At 46.9% G+C, this 21,187-nt stretch overlaps 1 protein-coding gene across 2 annotated transcripts in view; it reads left to right on the forward strand.

The window, feature by feature from the left end:
* Positions 1-256: 256 nt before the first annotated feature.
* The window catches only part of LOC109879062 (methylcytosine dioxygenase tet3-B-like), a 97,169-nt gene continuing 76,238 nt past the window's right edge, over positions 257-21,187 (forward strand). For both annotated transcript variants that reach the window (XM_031823789.1, XM_031823790.1), the window contains exons 1-2: positions 257-544; positions 1,593-4,437. In XM_031823789.1, the coding sequence (XP_031679649.1) occupies positions 1,783-4,437 (2,655 nt within the window). In that variant the 5' untranslated portion in view covers positions 257-544; positions 1,593-1,782. The remainder of the gene's footprint in view (positions 545-1,592; positions 4,438-21,187) is intronic.

Below are 21,187 nucleotides of genomic sequence, written 5' to 3' on the forward strand. Positions count from 1 at the left end.
ATTTCCTACATATAGGGTCAAATAGTACTTTTGTGGAGCAGGTTAGTGTTTTTAAGCTGTTATTATTACACAGTTCTAAAACATATTTTAAAGCTGTTATTATTACACAGTTGTAAACCATACAGAATATGAAGCAAAACACTAGCTTGTTAAAGGTTATCTAGGGTTTGAAGTAGTTTGATAGTAGTTTGTTACCTCTACTCATTAGAGAAAGTAGACAAACGCTCCATTCCAGGTTTTCCCAATGACCCTTCACTCCAGAGCTGAGTTGACTCGAGACCGTAGGTCGCGTCTGGGAGAGGAGGGAGAGGGCTTCCCCGAATGGATTGACACAAGAAGGATTTACGCTTTAAATTGTGTTTTATTCAGTATGGCTATATACGTGTTGATAAAAACAGTATTGGTAGATTGTGTCAATGTATCAGCGTTGTAAAGAAGAGCTACTAACCAGCCATATTTTCCGAGTGAAACCAATACAATGATCGTCAGTGTCTATCAGGAGTGGAATATTATTAGCAATTCAGACAGTGCAACTGTCTCTCTGGTATGTAAAGTATTTGAGCTGCCTTTTAAAGTCAACGTGTAAATAACATATAAACCAACAACACTTATGTTATCTGTGACATTCACGAATAGCTTAGCCAGCCATCCAATGCCACGAGTGTCAAATACTCGATATTTTTCGGACATTCGGTCAAGTGCAAGAAAATCTACTCGACGCGGCAAAAGTGTTGCAAGCTGGTTACAACATTGTCATTACGCTTCCGTCTGAAACTCGTGCAGTAAAAAAGTAGGCCGCGAGCCAAGTCCGGTGTTGTGTGGCAGCCTATACTTTTTAAAGGGCTTCACTTCTGCCTTTTAACTGTTAAATGGCTTAGCCTAAATATAAAATAAATACCACCGCCATGCGGAAGAAGAAGGAGCGTTTGGAGATTTTAGCATGTTGATTAATAATGCAAATATATTATTGATATTGCAATGAATCCTTTATTTATAGGAAAGGGTTATTGTGTAATCTGTTAACTACATGGTAATAAGCATGTCTCTACTTCACGGATCATTGCTTTGACAAGGTGGTGTGTGTTGTAAACTGTTTAGTCGGCTAAGCCAAATACGGACGGTATTTGGCACGGCAGGCCCGGCGCCATTCCTTTCGTTAAAGGGACACAGTAGGGAAAACTGCAGTAGCCTAAAGTGGGCTCACAAGACGAGTTTATTGAACATGATCAGTTGAAAGTGAAAGACGGCTGGTAACTCGACCATCTTCAACACTATACAACTAACCCATATAGTTACACCTGATACCTCATACATGTTCTATTTGCAGTTACACGCTTCATTGCCCGAATGCAACACCATGCAGTTCAAGATTTCTAAACATCTGCTACAAATTATACAATTGGGTTCTATTATACCCAGTACATACAAAAAAAACCTGTGACCAGGCATGTTTTGTTAGGAAAATAAAAAAGTTTTCTCCTTAGTGTTGTCAGTCAAACACAGATGTGTTTGGGTGTGTTATATAGTGCACTAATAGAGAAACAGACAGTTATTTTAACATATTTCTTATTTTCTTTATCAATTCCCTCCAGGTCCTTGCACAGGTTTTCAACATGGTGGGAAAATAAATCAACATATGAGTGTCAGTGTAAGCCAGTAATCCACTCTCCAAAAAATTAAGGAAGAGAGAAAAAAAAGTTGAAGTTGTAGCACAGCTGAGAACAACCATTCACCTGGTTCCCATGCCGACTGCCCCATCTCTGCCCTCTCACATCCTCCACTATGCCTCCTACTCCCAAACCCCCTAAGAGACAACCCCCACCACAGACAAGGAATGGCTGCAAGGTGATACCCACAACAACAACCACCACCACCACCGCCAAGAGGCAGATCTCCAACTCCAGCAAGTTTAGAGGAAAAGCCATTGAGAGCCCACAGTCGACACCGAAACCACCCCGAAGATCCACAACCAGGACCCAGGCCCAGCCGGCCAGAAGCCCAGGGAGGAGTGGGGTTGGCAGGCTTGGCAGTCAGGTCCCGGGGGGGTCCCCTGGTAGGGTTAACCATGCCCCTGTGCATGTAACAGGATCAGTGAGGCTAAGGAGCCGGGGTAATCCTCTGCTCCAGCATGGGGTGGGAGAGGATCCGCCGGGGCGCAGGATGTCCTTACGGGGCATGGGGTGCTCCAAGAAGTTTCCTCCCCTGACGGTAAAGCCTAGCAGGGGAGGGAAGAAAGCCAGAGGGAGGGGGGCGAGGGGAGCAAGGGGTCAGAGATGGAGTGAAAGAGGGATTGAGCAAGGACCTGAGGAGTCTGACCCTGGTAGTATAGACCCTAGTATGATTGACCAAGAGAAGGAGGTAGTCAGCCATGATAGTGAGGGCCAACCTCTTAACCTAAGGACTGAACTTGAAGACCCTTCCTGTGTTGACCAGCAGGAACCAGGAGTCGGCCATGAATGTGAGGGAAAACCTCTTAACCTGAGGACTGAACTTGATGACACTTCCTGTGTTGACCAGCAGGAACTAGGAGTCAGCCATGATAGTGAGGGCAAACCTAACCAGAGGACTGAACTTGATGACCATTCCTGCATTGACCAGCAGGAGCCAGGAGTCGGCCATGATGGTGAGGGCAAACCTCTTAACCTGAGAACTGATGACTCAGCTAGTGATGACAAACATGAAGAGTTAGTTGCCCATAATGGTGACACGGTTGGTACTGACCCACACAATAAGCCTTTCAGCCATAGTGGTCAGGGCAAACACTCTGAGCTCAATGACCCCATCAGTGTTGACCAACAACAGGAAAAGCTAGTCAATACTATTAGTGAGGGCAATTCAGCGCAATTCTACCAGAGCCATGAGCTTGGTGACTCTACCAGTGATGAGAGGCAGGAAGTGTCAGTCGTCCCTAAAGGTGAAGACAAAGCCAAGATTAACCTTGGAGCTGAGCAGATTGAGATCGAGCAGAGAGAGAGAGATACTCATGCAGAGGAGCAGAGAGGAGGGGAGAGGTTGGAGAAGGATGGAAAGGAAGCAGTAGAGGAGGAAGCAGTGGAGGAAGGAGAGAAGACTGATGAAGAAAAGAAGAAAGCAGAGGGGGAGGAGAGAGTGGAGATAGTCAAGGTGAAGGAGACCAAGGAAAGAGAGGAGAAAGACGAGAGACTGGAGAAGAGAGAGTTTATCAGCAGACCTCCAGACACAAGCTCCAGTATTTCTGTCTCTCAGCCCCAAAAGCCACCTCTGCAGGATGATATGTTGATGATGCAATCACCTGTCCATCCCCCATCTGTCGCTGAACCAGCTACCTCAGACCTGGTGTCACCCCCTCTCCCTCATCCTCACCCGACCTTTACACTTCACCCCACAATGTCACATGACATTAAGGTTCTGAACCAAGGTGCAAAACTAATCCAACCTACCCAAACTGTTGAAATCCATAAACCTTTAAAAGTCCCAACTACTTTCCATGAGACATCACAGATGACCTCAGTGCACCCAGTATCACTAAGTCTCTCAGTTGCCTTCCTCAGTGAACCCCACAAGTCTCTATGTGTAATCCCAGCGAACCCAGCACCCGGTCAGAGCCCAGAGAGCCCTGTCTCTCCAGAGGCTAGACAACTTCTCAGACCAGTGGACAAAGAGACCAGAGAGTCATCCAATCACCTCAATGTAAAATTATCTTCATCATCTGCATCATCATCGTCAGACCTGTACACCAACGCGGAGGTCCCCATCACTGTGTCTGTACCTGACCTGGTTCCATTGTCAAACAACCACAACAATTACCCAGAAGAACCACCATCATCATCATCACTCCCATACACAAAGAAAGACGTCTTCACCACTGGGTCTGAACCAGACAAAGACATTGTATCTGTCTCTGATTGTGACCTGGGTTCTGGTCCAATGACTCACAACAAGTACAACCAAGATGAGCCACAACCATCACTCCCAAACACAGACACAAGGTCTGAACCAAACACAGGGTCTGAACCAAACACAGATATTGCATCTGTCTCTGTATCTGATCTGGGTTCAGTGCCAAAGACCTCCTGCATCCCTAACCAGGAGAGTTCTAGCTCCAAGTTCTCATTCTCCTTCTCCTGCAGCTCTGAGAGCACCCAATCCTCCTACTCCTTCGACACTGAGTCAGAGACTGGATATGGGGAACTTAGCCCCAGTGGACACCCTAGCCTGGACCTGGGACACCTGGACAGGGGCACATCTCTGCCCCGAACCCCACGGATCATCCAGAGGAGGGAGAGGAAGAAGAGGAGTAGGTGTGGAGGGTGTGAGCCGTGCCTAAGGAAGATCAACTGTGGCCAGTGTAGCTGCTGTCTGAACCGCAGGACTGGACACCAGATCTGTAAACTGAGGAAGTGTATGGAGCTGAGGAAGAGGAGGCCAATGTCACTGCTCACACTAACATCTACTCAGGTAAGGTTTTCTCTAAGGCGTAGAGTAAACTTTAGGCTAAAACTGGAAAAGGCTGCTTATAAACTCCCTATAAACCTCAGAACTTTTTAACGTTGTATTATTCACTTGTGTATAACCATTATAAGGAGTTTAAAAGCAGACCTTAAGGTAAATTTGACCAAGTCAATTGACCCTTCTTTAGAGAATACTGTACGTGCTGAGAAAGTCACCTAACTGCAACTGACCCCAAAGCCACAGAGAGTCTAAAGCCAGCTTGTTATTGTCACTACTTCTCTAAGTTGTCATATGCCTGTGGCGATGCTATGCTATGGACTGACTGAGAGGATACATGAGGCGTAGTCTGTTGGTCTGTGACAGTTTATGGTGTGTGTGTGTGTGTGTGTGTGCGCGCGCTCTGTGTTCTCCAAAATATGTGGTGAAATGAAGTGGGAGGAGAGAGAGCATGTAAAGGGCTGAGGATAGAAAAGGATGGGCTCAGTTGGAGAGGATAGAATGTTCTGGACGGTGAGATTGGATTGATTTACTACTATATGAGAAATAAAAGGGTACTGTGCTTGACAACTGTGGTCAACAAAGGAGGTGACATAAGGAGGGATTCACGGGTCCCTGCGGCTGTCCTCCACCCACAAGGGCCAAAGAGACCAGGGCCAAGGGGTCTTACCCCTCTACTGTCCTCTGCTCTCCACTCTGGCCCCATGACAGCATGGAGCCTAATGTTTCATGTGTGCCAGCCTAGTCCACATAGTAAAATCCCAATAAGAGGTCATTCAACTCCCATGGATTTAAATTCAACAGCATTTTGGGGTTTATATGATCCCACCCCCATTTTGAGTTAAAACTACTCTGGTCATAGGGTTGATTATTATTACATTTATGGCCATTTCACCCTTTCAGTGTCGTTTTTAATTCACTCCCATGCCATTTTACACTTTTCTTGTGTTGTTTTGAATTAACAACTCCGTCAGAGTACATTTTTACTCTTGCTGTTTGCTTTGTAAATCCAACCACTTACAGATTGCAATTGTTTAGAATATTGTGTTATTTATCTTTGCATAGCATAAGATCAATAACAATCAATGTACATGCGAAAACACAGATGTTGAAACAAACAAATTTACAAATAATAAAGTTAAAAACATTAACACTGTGAATGTAACACTTCTTGCAGTGTACTTCAAAGAAGTGAAACGAGTGTGTGGATACTCCATACAGATGTAGGATCTTAATTTGATCACCCTATTAAAGGGGGAATAAGGCAGCCCAAGAGTTAACACAGGAACTTTATTCACACACAGGAACTTTCAGGTACATGGGGCTGTAGTGGAATGGTAGTGGTTCTGTAATGAACAGAAACAGAGGTAATGAATGCACTGTACACAATTCAAGGTCACACTTTATTTGGATAGTCCGGATTTTCCATCTGTAGATGCTCTACAGATGGTCATACTATCAACAAACTATCCGTTGATAAGCAATTGCTTGGCTAAGGTTATAGTTAGGGTTAGGTTTAGAGTTAGGGTTAAGGTTATAGTTAGGGTTAGGTTTAGAGTTAGGTTAAGGTTTAGAGTTAGGGTTAAGGTTAGAGTAAGGGTTAGGGCTAGGGTTAGTTTTAGAGGAAGGGTTCAATCAAATCAAATTTTATTGGTCACATACAGTCGTGGCCAAATGTTTTGAGAATGACACAAATATACATTTTCACAAAGTCTGCTGCCTCAGTTTGTATGATGGCAATTTGCATATACTCCAGAATGTTATGAAGAGTGATCAGATTAATTACAATTAATTGCAAAATCCTTATTTGCCATGCAAATGAACTGAATCCCCCAAAAACATTTCCACTGCATTTCAGCCCTGCCACAAAAGGACCAGTTGATATCATGTCAGTGATTCTCTCGTTAACACAGGTGTGAGTGCTGACGAGGACAAGGCTTGAGATCACTCTGTCATGCTGATTGAGTTCGAATAACAGACTGGAAGCTTCAAAAGGAGGTGCATGGAATCATTGTTCTTCCTCTTTCAACCATGGTTACCTGCAAGGAAACACGTGCCGTCATCATTGCTTTGCACAAAAAGGGCCTCACAGGCAAGGATATTGCTGCCAGTAAGATTGCACCTAAATCAATCATTTATCGGATCATCAAGAACATCAAGGAGAGCGGTTCAATTGTTGTGAAGAAGGCTTCAGGGCGCCCAAGAAAGTCCAGCAACTGCTAGGACCGTCTCCTAAAGTTGATTCAGCTGTGGGATCGGGGCACCACCAGTACAGAGCTTGCTCAGGAATGGCAGCAGGCAGGTGTGAGTGCATCTGTAGGCACAGTGAGGCAAAGACTTTTGGAGGATGGCCTGGTGTCAAGAAGGGCAGCAAAGAAGCCACTTCTCTCCAGGAAAAGCATCAGGGACAGACTGATATTCTGAAAAAGGTACAGGGATTGGACTGCTGAGGACTGGGTTAAAGTCATTTTCTCTGATGAATACCCTTTCCGATTGTTAGGGGAATCCGAAAAAAAGCTTGTCCGGGGAAGACAAGGTGAGCGCTATCATCAGTCCTGTGTCATGCCAACCGTAAAGCATTCTGAGACAATTCATGTGTTGGGTTGCTTCTCAGCCAAGGGAGTGGGCTCACTCACAATTTTGCCTAAGAACACAGCCATGAATAAAGAATGGTACCAACACATCCTCCGAGAGCAACTTCTCCCAACCATCCAGGAACAGTTTGGTGACGAACAATGCCTTTTCCAGCATGATGGAGCACCTTGCCATAAGGCAAAAGGGATAACTAAGTGGCTCGGGGAACAAAACATCAATATTTTGGGTCCATGGCCAGGAAACTCCCCAGACCTTAATCCCATTGAGATCTTGTGGTCAATCCTCAAGAGGGGATGGACAAACAAAAACCCACAAATTCTGACAAACTCCAAACATTGATTATGCAAGAATGGGCTGCCATCAGTCAGGATGTGGCCCAGAAGTTAATTGACAGCATTCCAGGGCAGATTGCAGAGGTCTTGAAAAAGAAGGGTCAACACTGCAAATATTGAGTCTTTGCATCAACTTCATGTAATTGTCAATAAAAGAATTTGACACTTACGAAATTATTGTAATTATACTTCAGTATTCCATAGTAAAATCTGACAAAAATATCGAAATACAGCAAACTGTTGAAATTAATATACCGAAATACAGCAAACTGTTGAAATTAATATTTGTGTCATTCTCAAAACCTTTGGCCACGACTGTACACATGGTTAGCAGATGTTAATGCGAGTGTAGCGAAATGCTTGTGCTTCTATTTCCGACCATGCAGTAATATCTAACAAGTAATCTAACAATTTCACAACAACTACATTATACACACAAGTGTAAAGGAATGAATAAGAATATGTACATATAAATATATGGATGAGCGATGGCCGTGCGGCATAGGCAAGATGCAGTAGATGGTATAGAGTACAGTATATACATATGAGATGAGTAATGTAGGGTATGTAAACATTATATAAAGTGGCATTGTTTAAAGTGACTAGTGATACATTTATTACATCCCATTTTTAATTATTCAAGTGGCTAGAGATTTGAGTCAGTATGTTGGCAGCAGCCACTCAATGTTAGTGATGGCTGTTTAACAGTCTGATGGCCTTGAGATAGAAGCTGTTTTTCAGTCTCTCGGTCCCAGCTTTGATGCACCTGTGCTGACCTCGCATTCTGGATGATAGCGGGGTGAACAGGCAGTGGCTCGGGTGGTTGTTGTCCTTGATAATCTTTTTGGCCTTCCTGTGACATCGGGTGCTGTAGGTGTCCTGGAGGGCAGGTAGTTTGCCCCCAGTGATGCGTTGTGCAGACCTCACTACCCTCTGGAGAGCCTTGCGGTTGTGAGCGGAGCAGTTGCCGTACCAGGCGGTGATACAGACGGACAGGATGCTCTCGATTGTGCATCTGTAAAGGTTTGTGAGTAAAGGTTTGTGAGTGTTTTTGGTGACAAGCCAAATTTCTCCAGCCTCCTGAGGTTGAAGAGGCGCTGTTGCGCCTTCTTCACCACGCTGTCTGTGTGGGTGGACCATTTCAGTTTTTCCGTGATGTGTAGGCCGAGGAACTTAAAACTTTCCACCTTCTCCTCTACTGTCCCTGCAATGTGGATAGGGGGATGCGCCCTCTGCTGTTTCCTGAAGTCCACGATCATCTCCCTTGTTTTGTTGACTTTGAGTGTGAGGTTATTTTCCTGACACCACACTCCGAGGGCCTTCTCCTCCTCCCTGTAGGCCGTCACGCCGTTGTTGGTAATCAAGCCTACCACTGTAGTGTCGTCTGCAAACTTGATGATTGAGTTGGAGGCGTGCATGGCCACGCAGTCATGGGTGAACAGGGAGTACAGGAGAAGGCTGGCAACGCACCCTTGTGGGGCCCCAGCGTTGAGGATCAGCGGGGTGGAGATGTTGTTTCCTTCTCTCACCACCTGGGGGTGGCCCGTCAGAAAGTCCAGTACCCAGTTGCACAGGGCGGGGTCGAGACCCAGGGTCTCAAGCTTAATGACGAATTTGGAGGGTACTATGGTGTTAAATGCTGAGCTGTAGTCAATGAACAGGATTCTTACATAGGTATTCCTCTTGTCCAGATAGGTTAGGGCAGTGTGCAGTGTGATTGCGATTGCGTCATTTGTGGACCTATTTGGGCGGTAAGCAAATTGGAGTGGGTGTCAGGTAGGGTGGAGGTGATATGATCCTTGACTAGTTTCTCAAAACACTTCATAATGACCGAAGTGAGTGCTACGGCGCGATAGTCGTTTAGCTCAGTTACCTTAGCTTTCATGGGAACTGGAACAATGGTGGCCCTCTTGAAGCATGTGGGAACAGCAGACTGGGATAAGGATAGATCGAATATGTTCGTAAACACGCCAGCCAGCTGGTCTGCGCATGCACTGAGAACACGGCTAGGGATGCCTTCTGGGCCGGCAGCCCTGCGAGGGTTAACACATTTAAATGTTTTACTCACGTTGGATGCGGTAAAGGAGAGTCCGCAGGTTTTTGTAGCAGGCCGTGTCGGTGGCACTGTATTGTCCTCAAAGCGAGCAAAGACGTTGTTTAGTTTGTCTGGAAGCAAGACATCGGGGTCCGCGATGGGGCTGGTTTTCTTTTTGTTGTCCATGATTGACTGTAGACCCTGCCACATACCTCTCGTGTCTGAGCCGTTGAATTGCGACTCTACTTTGTCTCTATACTGACGTTTAGCTTGTTTGATTGCTTTGCGGAGGGAGTAGCTACACTGTTTATATTCGGTCGTGTTTCCGGTCACCTTGCCCTGATTAAAAGTAGTGGTTCTCGCTTTCAGTTTTGTGCGAATGTTGCCATCAATCAATCAATTCATCCATTTCTGGTTGGGGATGTTTTAATTGTCGCCGTGGGTACAACATCACCGATGCACTTCCTAATAAACTCGCTCACCGAATCAGTGTATACATCAATGTTGTTGTTCGACGCTATCCGGAACATATCCCAGTCCACGTGATCAAAGCAATCTTGACGCGTGGAATCAGATTGGTCGGACCAGCGTTAAACAGACCTGAGCACCGGCGTTTCCTGTTTTAGTTTCTGTCTATAGGCTGGGAGCAACAAAATTGTCCGAATTTTTTTTTTACCTTTATTTGACTAGGCAAGTCAGTTAAGAACAAATTCTTATTTTCAATGACAGCCTAGGAACTGTGGGTTAACTGCCTTGTTCAGGGGCAGAACAACAGATTTCTACCTTGTCAGCTCAGGGATTGGATCTTGCAACCTTTCGGTTATTAGTCCCATGCTCTAACCTAATGTGTCGTTAACTCTGCATTTATGTATTATTTATTTTGAACGAAAGCCACAAAACTAACACATACATTTGCCACTCATCTTTATGCTGACAGATATCACAGTTGACATGATGGTGGTATGGGTAAGGTAACAACACATCCTCTACGCTGATCCTCAACACAGGGGCCCCTCCGGGGTGCGTGCTCAGTCCCCTCCTGTACTTCCTGTTCACTCATGACTGCATGGTCAGTCACGACTCCAACACATCATTAAGTTTGCCGATGACACAACAGTGGTAGGCCTGATCACCGACAACGATTAACTTTTTGTGCCGGGATAACAACTTCTCCCTCAACGTGATCAAGACAAAGGAGATTTTTGTGTTCAACAGGAAAAGGAGGACCGAGCACGCCCCCATTCTTATTGACGGGGCTGTAGTGGAGCAGATCGAGAGCATCAAGTTCCTTGGTGTCCACATCACCAACAAACTACCATGGTCCAAACACACCAAGATAGTCGTGAAGAGGACATGACAAAGTCTATTCCCCCTCAGTTGACTGAAAAGATTATACAGCTGCACCATCGAGAGCATCCTGCTGGTTGCATCACTGCCTGGTATGGCAACCGCTTGGCCTTTGACTGCAAGGCACTACAGAGGGTAGTGCATACGGCCCAGTACATCACTGGGGCCAAGCTTCCTGCCATCCAGGACCTCTATACTAGGCGTTGTCAGAGTGATTTGGTAAAAGACCAAGTTCACATTATGACAAGAACAGCACAAATAAGCAATGAGAAACTACAGTCTATCATTACTTTAAGACATGAAGGCCAGTCAATCTGGAAAATTTCAAGAACTTTGTCGCAAAGAAGTTAAGTCGCAAAAACCATGAGGAAACTGGCTCTCGTGAGGACCGCTATTGCAGAGGATAAGTTCATTAGAGTTACCAGCCTCAGAAATTGCAGCCCAAATAAATGCTTCACGAAGTTGAAGTAACAGACACATCTCAACATCAACTGTTCAGAGGAGACTGCGTGAATCATTCCTTCATGGTGAAGTTGCTGCAAAGAAACCACTACTAAGGGACACCAATAATAAGAAGAGACTTGCTTGGGCCAAGAAAATACAAGCAATGGACATTAGACCGATGGAAATGTGAGATTTTTGGTTCCAACTGCTATGTCTTTGTGAGACGCAGCATAGGTGAATGGATGATCTCCGCATGTGTATTTCCCACCGTGAAGCTGGTAACACTGTCAGTGATTTATTTAGAATTCAAGGCACACTTAACCAGCATGGATACCACAGCATTCTGCAGCGATACGCCATCCCATCTGGTTTGTGCTTAGTGGGACTATCAGTTGTTTTTCAACAGGACAATGACTCAACACACCTCCAGGCTCTGTAAGGGCTATTTGACCAAGATGGAGAGTGATGGAGTGCTGCATCAGATAACCTAACCTCCACAATCACCCGAACTCAACCCAATTGAGATGGTTTGGGATTAGTTGGAGTGAAGGAAAAGCAGTCAACAAGTGCTCAGCATATGTGGGAACTCCTTCAAGACGGTTGGAAAAGCATTCCAGGTGAAGCTGGTTGAGAGAATACCAAGAGTGTGCAAAGCTGTTATCAAGGCAAAGGGTGGCTACTTTAAAGAATCTCAAATATAAAATATATTTTGATTAACACTTTTTTGGTTACTACATGATTCCATATGTGTTATTTCATAGTTTTGATGTCTTCACTATTATTCTACAATGTAGAAAATAGTTTAAAAAATAAAGAAAAACCCTTGAATGAGTAGGTGTGTCCAAACTTTTGACTGGTACTGTATATTTCCCATTATCTCCATTTATCCCTGGGAGTCAGTGGACAGGACTGGGCCTCTGGAGGCTAGAGGGAATAGGACTGGGCCTCTGGAGGCTAGAGGGAACAGGACTGGGCCTCTGGAGGCTAGAGGGAGCAAGGACTCTGAAGACTAGAGGGAACAGGACGGGGCCTCTGGAACCTAGAGGGAACAGGACTGGGCCTCTGGAGGCTAGAGGGAACAGGGCTGGGCCTCTGGAGACTAGAGGGAACAGGACTGGGCCTCTGAAGACTAGAGGGAACAGGACTGGGCCTCTGAAGACTAGAGGGAACAGGACTGGGCCTCTGGAGGCTAGAGGGAGCAAGGCCTCTGAAGACTAGAGGGAACAGGACTGGGCCTCTAGAGGCTAGAGGGAACAGGACTGGGCCTCTGGAGGCTAGAGGGAACAGGACTGGGCCTCTGAAGACTAGAGGGAACAGGACTGTGCCTCTGAAGCCTAGAGGGAACAGGACGGGGCCTCTGGAGGCTAGAGGGAGCAAGGCCTCTGAAGACTAGAGGGAACAGGACTGGGCCTCTGGAGGCTAGAGAGAGCAAGGCCTCTGAAGACTAGAGGGAACAGGACTGGGCCGCTGGGGGCTAGAGGGAGCAAGGCCTCTGAAGACTAGAGGGAACAGGACGGGGCCTCTGGAGGCTAGAGGGAGCAAGGCCTCTGAAGACTAGAGGGAACAGGACTGGGCCTCTGGAGGCTAGAGGGAACAGGACTGGGCCTCTGGAGGCTAGAGGGAGCAGGACTGGGCCTCTGGAGGCTAGAGGGGGCAGGACTGGGCCTCTGGAGGCTAGAGGGAGCAGGACTGGGCCTCTGAAGACTAGAGGGAACAGGACTGGGCCTCTGGAGGCTAGAGGGAACAGGACTGGGCCTCTGGAAGCTAGAGGGAACAGGACTGGGCCTCTGAAGACTAGAGGGAGCAGGACTGGGCCTCTGGAGGCTAGAGGGAGCACAAGGCCTCTGAAGACTAGAGGGAACAGGACTGGGCCTCTGGAGGCTAGAGAGAGCAAGGCCTCTGAAGACTAGAGGGAACAGGACTGGGCCTCTGGAGGCTAGAGGGAGCAAGGCCTCTGAAGACTAGAGGAAACAGGACGGGGCCTCTGGAGGCTAGAGGGAGCAAGGCCTCTGAAGACTAGAGGGAACAGGACTGGGCCTCTGGAGGCTAGAGGGAACAGGACTGGGCCTCTGGAGGCTAGAGGGAGCAGGACTGGGCCTCTGGAGGCTAGAGGGGGCAGGACTGGGCCTCTGGAGGCTAGAGGGAGCAGGACTGGGCCTCTGAAGACTAGAGGGAACCGGACTGGGCCTCTGGAGGCTAGAGGGAACAGGACTGGGCCTCTGGAAGCTAGAGGGAACAGGACTGGGCCTCTGAAGACTAGAGGGAGCAGGACTGGGCCTCTGGAGGCTAGAGGGAGCAGGACTGGGCCTCTGGAGGCTAGAGGGAACAGGACTGGGCCTCTGGAGGCTAGAGGGAACAGGACTGGGCCTCTGGAAGCTAGAGGGAACAGGGCTGGGCTTCTGGAGACTAGAGGGAACAGGACTGGGCCTCTGAAGACTAGAGGGAACAGGACTGGGCCTCTGAAGACTAGAGGGAACAGGACTGGGCCTCTGGAGGCTAGAGGGAGCAAGGCCTCTGAAGACTAGAGGGAACAGGACTGGGCCTCTAGAGGCTAGAGGGAACAGGACTGGGCCTCTGGAGGCTAGAGGGAACAGGACTGGGCCTCTGAAGACTAGAGGGAACAGGACTGTGCCTCTGAAGCCTAGAGGGAACAGGACGGGGCCTCTGGAGGCTAGAGGGAGCAAGGCCTCTGAAGACTAGAGGGAACAGGACTGGGCCTCTGGAGGCTAGAGAGAGCAAGGCCTCTGAAGACTAGAGGGAACAGGACTGGGCCGCTGGGGGCTAGAGGGAGCAAGGCCTCTGAAGACTAGAGGGAACAGGACGGGGCCTCTGGAGGCTAGAGGGAGCAAGGCCTCTGAAGACTAGAGGGAACAGGACTGGGCCTCTGGAGGCTAGAGGGAACAGGACTGGGCCTCTGGAGGCTAGAGGGAGCAGGACTGGGCCTCTGGAGGCTAGAGGGGGCAGGACTGGGCCTCTGGAGGCTAGAGGGAGCAGGACTGGGCCTCTGAAGACTAGAGGGAACAGGACTGGGCCTCTGGAGGCTAGAGGGAACAGGACTGGGCCTCTGGAAGCTAGAGGGAACAGGACTGGGCCTCTGAAGACTAGAGGGAGCAGGACTGGGCCTCTGGAGGCTAGAGGGAGCACAAGGCCTCTGAAGACTAGAGGGAACAGGACTGGGCCTCTGGAGGCTAGAGAGAGCAAGGCCTCTGAAGACTAGAGGGAACAGGACTGGGCCTCTGGAGGCTAGAGGGAGCAAGGCCTCTGAAGACTAGAGGAAACAGGACGGGGCCTCTGGAGGCTAGAGGGAGCAAGGCCTCTGAAGACTAGAGGGAACAGGACTGGGCCTCTGGAGGCTAGAGGGAACAGGACTGGGCCTCTGGAGGCTAGAGGGAGCAGGACTGGGCCTCTGGAGGCTAGAGGGGGCAGGACTGGGCCTCTGGAGGCTAGAGGGAGCAGGACTGGGCCTCTGAAGACTAGAGGGAACCGGACTGGGCCTCTGGAGGCTAGAGGGAACAGGACTGGGCCTCTGGAAGCTAGAGGGAACAGGACTGGGCCTCTGAAGACTAGAGGGAGCAGGACTGGGCCTCTGGAGGCTAGAGGGAGCAGGACTGGGCCTCTGGAGGCTAGAGGGAACAGGACTGGGCCTCTGGAGGCTAGAGGGAACAGGACTGGGCCTCTGGAAGCTAGAGGGAACAGGACTGGGCCTCTGAAGACTAGAGGGAGCAGGACTGGGCCTCTGGAGGCTAGAGGGAGCAAGGCCTCTGAAGACTAGAGGGAACAGGACTGGGCCTCTGGAGGCTAGAGAGAGCAAGGCCTCTGAAGACTAGAGGGAACAGGACTGGGCCTCTGGAGGCTAGAGGGAGCAAGACCTCTGAAGACTAGAGGAAACAGGACGGGGCCTCTGGAGGCTAGAGGGAGCAAGGCCTCTGAAGACTAGAGGGAACAGGACTGGGCCTCTGGAGGCTAGAGGGAACAGGACTGGGCCTCTGGAGGCTAGAGGGAGCAGGACTGGGCCTCTGGAGGCTAGAGGGGGCAGGACTGGGCCTCTGGAGGCTAGAGGGAGCAGGACTGGGCCTCTGAAGACTAGAGGGAACCGGACTAGGCCTCTGGAGGCTAGAGGGAACAGGACTGGGCCTCTGGAAGCTAGAGGGAACAGGACTGGGCCTCTGAAGACTAGAGGGAGCAGGACTGGGCCTCTGGAGGCTAGAGGGAGCAGGACTGGGCCTCTGGAGGCTAGAGGGAACAGGACTGGGCCTCTGAAGACTAGAGGGGGCAGTGGAGCAGGACTGGGACTGGAGGCTAGAGGGGGCAGTGGAGCAGGACTGGGACTGGAGGCTAGATGGGGCAGTGGAGCAGGACTGGGACTGGAGGCTAGAGGGGACAGTGGAGCAGGACTGGGACTGGAGGCTAGAGGGGGCAGTGGAGCAGGACTGGGACTGGAGGCTAGAGGGGACAGTGACTCTTAAGTGACTCTTAAGTTCTGGGTGAGACAGCAGAGCGGTGCAGGCAGGAATGTAGTGGATGGTAAGCACCGTTTACTCACCTTTTTATTTTGTTCATGACCATTTACCCACTTATTATTGCGTTCCCAGTGTTGATCAACACTCAGAACACTAATATTCTTGATCTGAGTTCTAATCGCCCCTGCCTCTCTGCGAACGAGTGGAATCATGATTCAGGTATGCTCGTTATGTTCGCATGCTAACTTGCTGGCTAGTAGGATGTAGTTAGAAGCTGAAGTTAAACGGAACCTGACCTCAGCTGGAGCAGTTGACTGAAATGAATTAAACTAGCTATAATCTTAACAAAATATAGGCTACTATAAGTTCCCATAACAAAATAACTGCTTTATGAAGAGAGAGAAACCAATCAAAAAGGTTAGTAGTACAGTGGTTCCCAAACTTGGGGTCGGGGACCCTTGTGAGGTCCCCTGAAATTAAAATAGGGTCCCCTGAGAGAATCCTCAATCTTATCGAACATATTAATAACTTGTTTCTCTTCAAATGGGAATAGAAAACAACATTTTAGAGTCAACAAAGGCCTTTTACACTGTTAGAATGCACGTTCATGTCATTATGTGTTGGGACAGCCAGTGGGACTTAAAATTGAGTGAGGTACAAAGACAATTGAAATATAAAGACAATTTCATATTATTGTCATGTATATAAAATATCTATTTTTAAAACTGCTTTACAGAGAGTAGTGAGACAGATAGTGGTGTGGCAGACAGTGTGAGGCAGAGGCAGGCTGTGAGGCCGAGGCAGGCTGCAATGCAGGAGGCTGAGGAAACACACGGAATCTGAGAGAGGAACCAAGCAGAGAGAGAAGGTTAGTAGTATAGTGGTTCCCAAACTTGAGGTCCCCTGAGAGAATCTGTAATCTTATCAAACACATCAATAACTTGTTTCTCTTCAAATGGGTATAGAAAACAAGATTTTAGAGTCAACTAAGGGCCTTTTACACTGGTGCACTTTAGCAGCTAACAATACAGAAAACGGAATTGCAATGCAGCTCACATGAGATATCATGAATGTGATTAAAAATATTTTTCTGGACTTTTCTAGTGTCCAGTCCAAATGAACTATTTTGATAGGGATGACTTGATGTGCATTTTGTCATTTTTTACTGCTGAAAATTACATTAGGCCTTCCCTATAGAACTGCATGAAAATGCAGTCAAACAATACAGTTTTGAAAATGTCATATGTTCTGGATTATACCGGTGGTTGTTCGTCTTGTCTTTACCCACCCAGTGTACGTGTGTGTATGTGTGTACGTGTGTGTGTGGGTGGGTGGCGTGATCTGCTCTGCCTCTCTCTGACAGTTTAAACTGATGGTTTCACCTTCATAATAACACACTTCCTGGCTGATTTGCAGTACTTATTATAAAGCTTTGTGAAGGTTGTGACAACTTTTACGAACAGATGATTTCAGCCTGAGGATAAGAAATTGGCTGGCTGGCTAAACATGTTCCTAAAGAACATCGATAAGATACGTTCTGTAGAATGGGATGTGGGTTTATGTGTGTGTGTGTGGAACTTTCACATGATGTCACATCTATGCATAGTAAGAGCTTCAGTGCTGAACATATCGCTCCCTCATAGAGTGTTCAGAGTCAGACAATTCCCTGTTGCATTGCTGTTGAACATGTGTGATTGAAAAAGAGACAGAGTGCCTTCAGTTGAGCGGTTGCAGTGTGTGTGTGTGTGTGTGTGTGTGTGTGTGTATATACAGTGCATTCGGAAAGTATTCAGACCCCTTTACCTTTTCCACATTTTGTTGCATTACAGCCTCATCAATCGACACACAATACCCCATAATGACAAAGCAAAAACATTTTTGCAAATGTATAAAAAATCTAAAATGAAATATCACGTTTACATACGTATTCAGACCCTTTACTCTTGGGTATGATGCTACAAGCTTGGCACACCTGTATTTGGGGAGTTTCTCCCATTCTTCTCTGCAGATCCTCTCAAGCTCTGTCAGGTTGCATGGGGAGCGTTTTTCAGGTCTCTCCAGAGATATTCGATCGGGTTCAAGTCCGGGCTCTGGCTGGGCCACTCAAGGACATTCAGAGTCTTGTCCCGAAGCAACTCCTGCGTTGTCTTGGCTGTGTGTTTAGGGTCATTGTCCTGTTGGAAGGTGAAACTTTGCCCCAGTCTAAGGTCCGGAGTGCTCTGGTGCAAGTTTTCATCAAGGATCTTTCTGTACTTTGCTCCGTTCATCTTTCCCTCGATCCTGACTAGTCTCCCAGTCCCTGCCGCTGAGAAACATCAGAACACTAATATTCTTGATCTGAGTTCTAATCACCCCTGCCTCTCTGCGAACGAGTGGAATCATGATTCAGGTATGCTCGTTATGTTCGCATGCTAACTTGCTGGCTAGTAGGATGTAGTTAGAAGCTGAAGTTAAACGGAACCTGACCTCAGCTGGAGCAGTTGACTGAAATGAATTAAACTAGCTATAATCTTAACAAAATATAGGCTACTATAAGTTCCCATAACAAAATAACTGCTTTATGAAGAGAGAGAAACCAATCAAAAAGGTTAGTAGTACAGTGGTTCCCAAACTTGGGGTCGGGGACCATTGTGAGGTCCCCTGAAATTGAAATAGGGTCCCCTGAGAGAATCCTCAATCTTATCGAACATATTAATAACTTGTTTCTCTTCAAATGGGTATAGAAAACAACATTTTAGAGTCAACAAAGGCCTTTTACACTGTTAGAATACACGTTCATGTCATTATGTGTTGGGACAGCCAGTGGGACTTAAAATTGAGTGAAGTACAAAGACAATTGAAATATAAAGACAATTTCATATTATTGTCATGTATATAAAATATCTATTTTTAAAACTGCTTTACAGAGAGTAGTGAGACAGATAGTGGTGTGGCAGACAGTTTGAGGCCGAGGCAGGCTGTGAGGCCGAGGCAGGCTGCAATGCAGGAGGCTGAGGAAACACACGGAATCTGAGAGAGGAACCAAGCAAAGAGAGAAGGTTAGTAGTATAGTGGTTCCCAAACTTGAGGTCCCCTGAGAGAATCTGTAATCTTATCAAACACATCAATAACTTGTTTCTCTTCAAATGGGTATAGAAAACAAGATTTTAGAGTCAACTAAGGGCCTTTTACACTGGTGCACTTTAGCAGCTAACAATACAGAAAACGGAATTGCAATGCAGCTCACATGAGATACCATGAATGTGATTAAAAAGATTTTTCTGGACTTTTCTAGTGTTCAGTCCAAATTAACATCCCCACAGCATGATGCTGCCACCACCATGCTTCACTGTAGGGATGGTGCCAGGTTTCCTCCAGATGTGACTCTTGGCATTTAGGCCAAAGTGTTCAATCTTGGTTTCATCAGACCAGAGAATCTTGTTTCTCATGGTTTGAGTCCTTTAGGTGCCTTTTGGCAAACTCCAAGCGGTTTGTCCTGTGCCTTTTTACTGAGGGGTGGCTTCCGTCTGGCTACTCTACCATAAAGGCCTCATTGGCTTGGTTTTTGCTCTGACATGCACTGTCAGCTGTGAGACCTTATATAGAAATCCTGTCCAATCAATTGAATTTACCACAGGTGGACTAAAATCAAGTTGTGGAAACGTCTCAAGGATGGTCAATGGGATGTGTGTATCCTAGGGGCGGCAGGTAGCCTAGTGGTTAGATCTTTGAACTAGTAACCGAAAGGTTGCAAGATCGAATACCCGAGCTGACAAGGTAAAAATCTGTTGTTCTGCCCCTGAACAAGGCAGTTAACCCACTGTTCCTCGGCCATCATTGAAAATAAGAATTTGTTCAAAACTGACTTGCCTAGTAAAATAAAGGTAATAAAAATGTTTACAAAAAAATGGAAACAGGAGCTCAATTGTGAGTCTCATAGCCAAGGGTCTGAATACCTATGTAAATAAGGGTGTTTCTGTTATTTTTTTTTTTTATACATTTGCAAAAAAATCTAAAACCTGTTTTGTCTATATCATTATGGGGTATCGTGTGTAGATTTTAATCCTATATATTTTAGAATATGCTGTAACGTAAAAAATGTGTAAAAGGTCATGGGGTCTGAATACTTTCCGTAGGCACTGTATTTGTGTCTGTGTGAGTAAATGAAAGGTCATGGGGTCTGAATACTTTCCGTAGGCACTGTATTTGTGTCTGTGTGAGTAAATGAAAGGTCATGGGGTCTGAATACTTTCCGTAGGCACTGTATTTGTGTCTGTGTGAGTAAATGAAAGGTCATGGGGTCTGAATACTTTCCGTAGGCACTGTATTTGTGTCTGTGTGAGTAAATGAAAGGTCATGGGGTCTGAATACTTTCCGTAGGCACTGTATTTGTGTCTGTGTGAGTAAATGAAAGGTCATGGGGTCTGAATACTTTCCGTAGGCACTGTATTTGTGTCTGTGTGAGTAAATGAAAGGTCATGGGGTCTGAATACTTTCCGTAGGCACTGTATTTGTGTCTGTGTGAGTAAATGAAAGGTCATGGGGTCTGAATACTTTCCGTAGGCACTGTATTTGTGTCTGTGAGTAAATGAAAGGTCATGGGGTCTGAATACTTTCCGTAGGCACTGTATTTGTGTCTGTGTGAGTAAATGAAAGGTCATGGGGTCTGAATACTTTCCGTAGGCACTGTATTTGTGTCTGTGTGAGTAAATGAAAGGTCATGGGGTCTGAATACTTTCCGTAGGCACTGTATTTGTGTCTGTGTGAGTAAATGAAAGGTCATGGGGTCTGAATACTTTCCGTAGGCACTGTATTTGTGTCTGTGTGAGTAAATGAAAGGTCATGGGGTCTGAATACTTTCCGTAGGCACTGTATTTGTGTCTGTGTGAGTAAATGAAAGGTCATGGGGTCTGAATACTTTCCGTAGGCACTGTATTTGTGTCTGTGTGAGTAAATGAAAGGTCATGGGGTCTGAATACTTTCCGTAGGCACTGTATTTGTGTCTGTGTGAGTAAATGAAAGGTCATGGGGTCTGAATACTTTCCGTAGGCACTGTATTTGTGTCTGTGTGAGTAAATGAAAGGTCATGGGGTCTGAATACTTTCCGTAGGCACTGTATTTGTGTCTGTGTGAGTAAATGAAAGGTCATGGGGTCTGAATACTTTCCGTAGGCACTGTATTTGTGTCTGTGTGAGTAAATGAAAGGTCATGGGGTCTGAATACTTTCTGTAGGCACTGTATTTGTGTCTGTGTGAGTAAATGAAAGGTCATGGGGTCTGAATACTTTCCGTAGGCACTGTATTTGTGTCTGTGTGAGTAAATGAAAGGTCATGGGGTCTGAATACTTTCCGTAGGCACTGTATTTGTGTCTGTGTGAGTAAATGAAAGGTCATGGGGTCTGAATACTTTCCGTAGGCACTGTATTTGTGTCTGTGTGAGTAAATGAAAGGTCATGGGGTCTGAATACTTTCCGTAGGCACTGTATTTGTGTCTGTGTGAGTAAATGAAAGGTCATGGGGTCTGAATACTTTCCGTAGGCACTGTATTTGTGTCTGTGTGAGTAAATG

This window comes from Oncorhynchus kisutch, linkage group LG4 (genome assembly GCF_002021735.2).
Source record: "Oncorhynchus kisutch isolate 150728-3 linkage group LG4, Okis_V2, whole genome shotgun sequence".
Classification (NCBI taxonomy): Eukaryota; Metazoa; Chordata; class Actinopteri; order Salmoniformes; family Salmonidae; genus Oncorhynchus; species Oncorhynchus kisutch.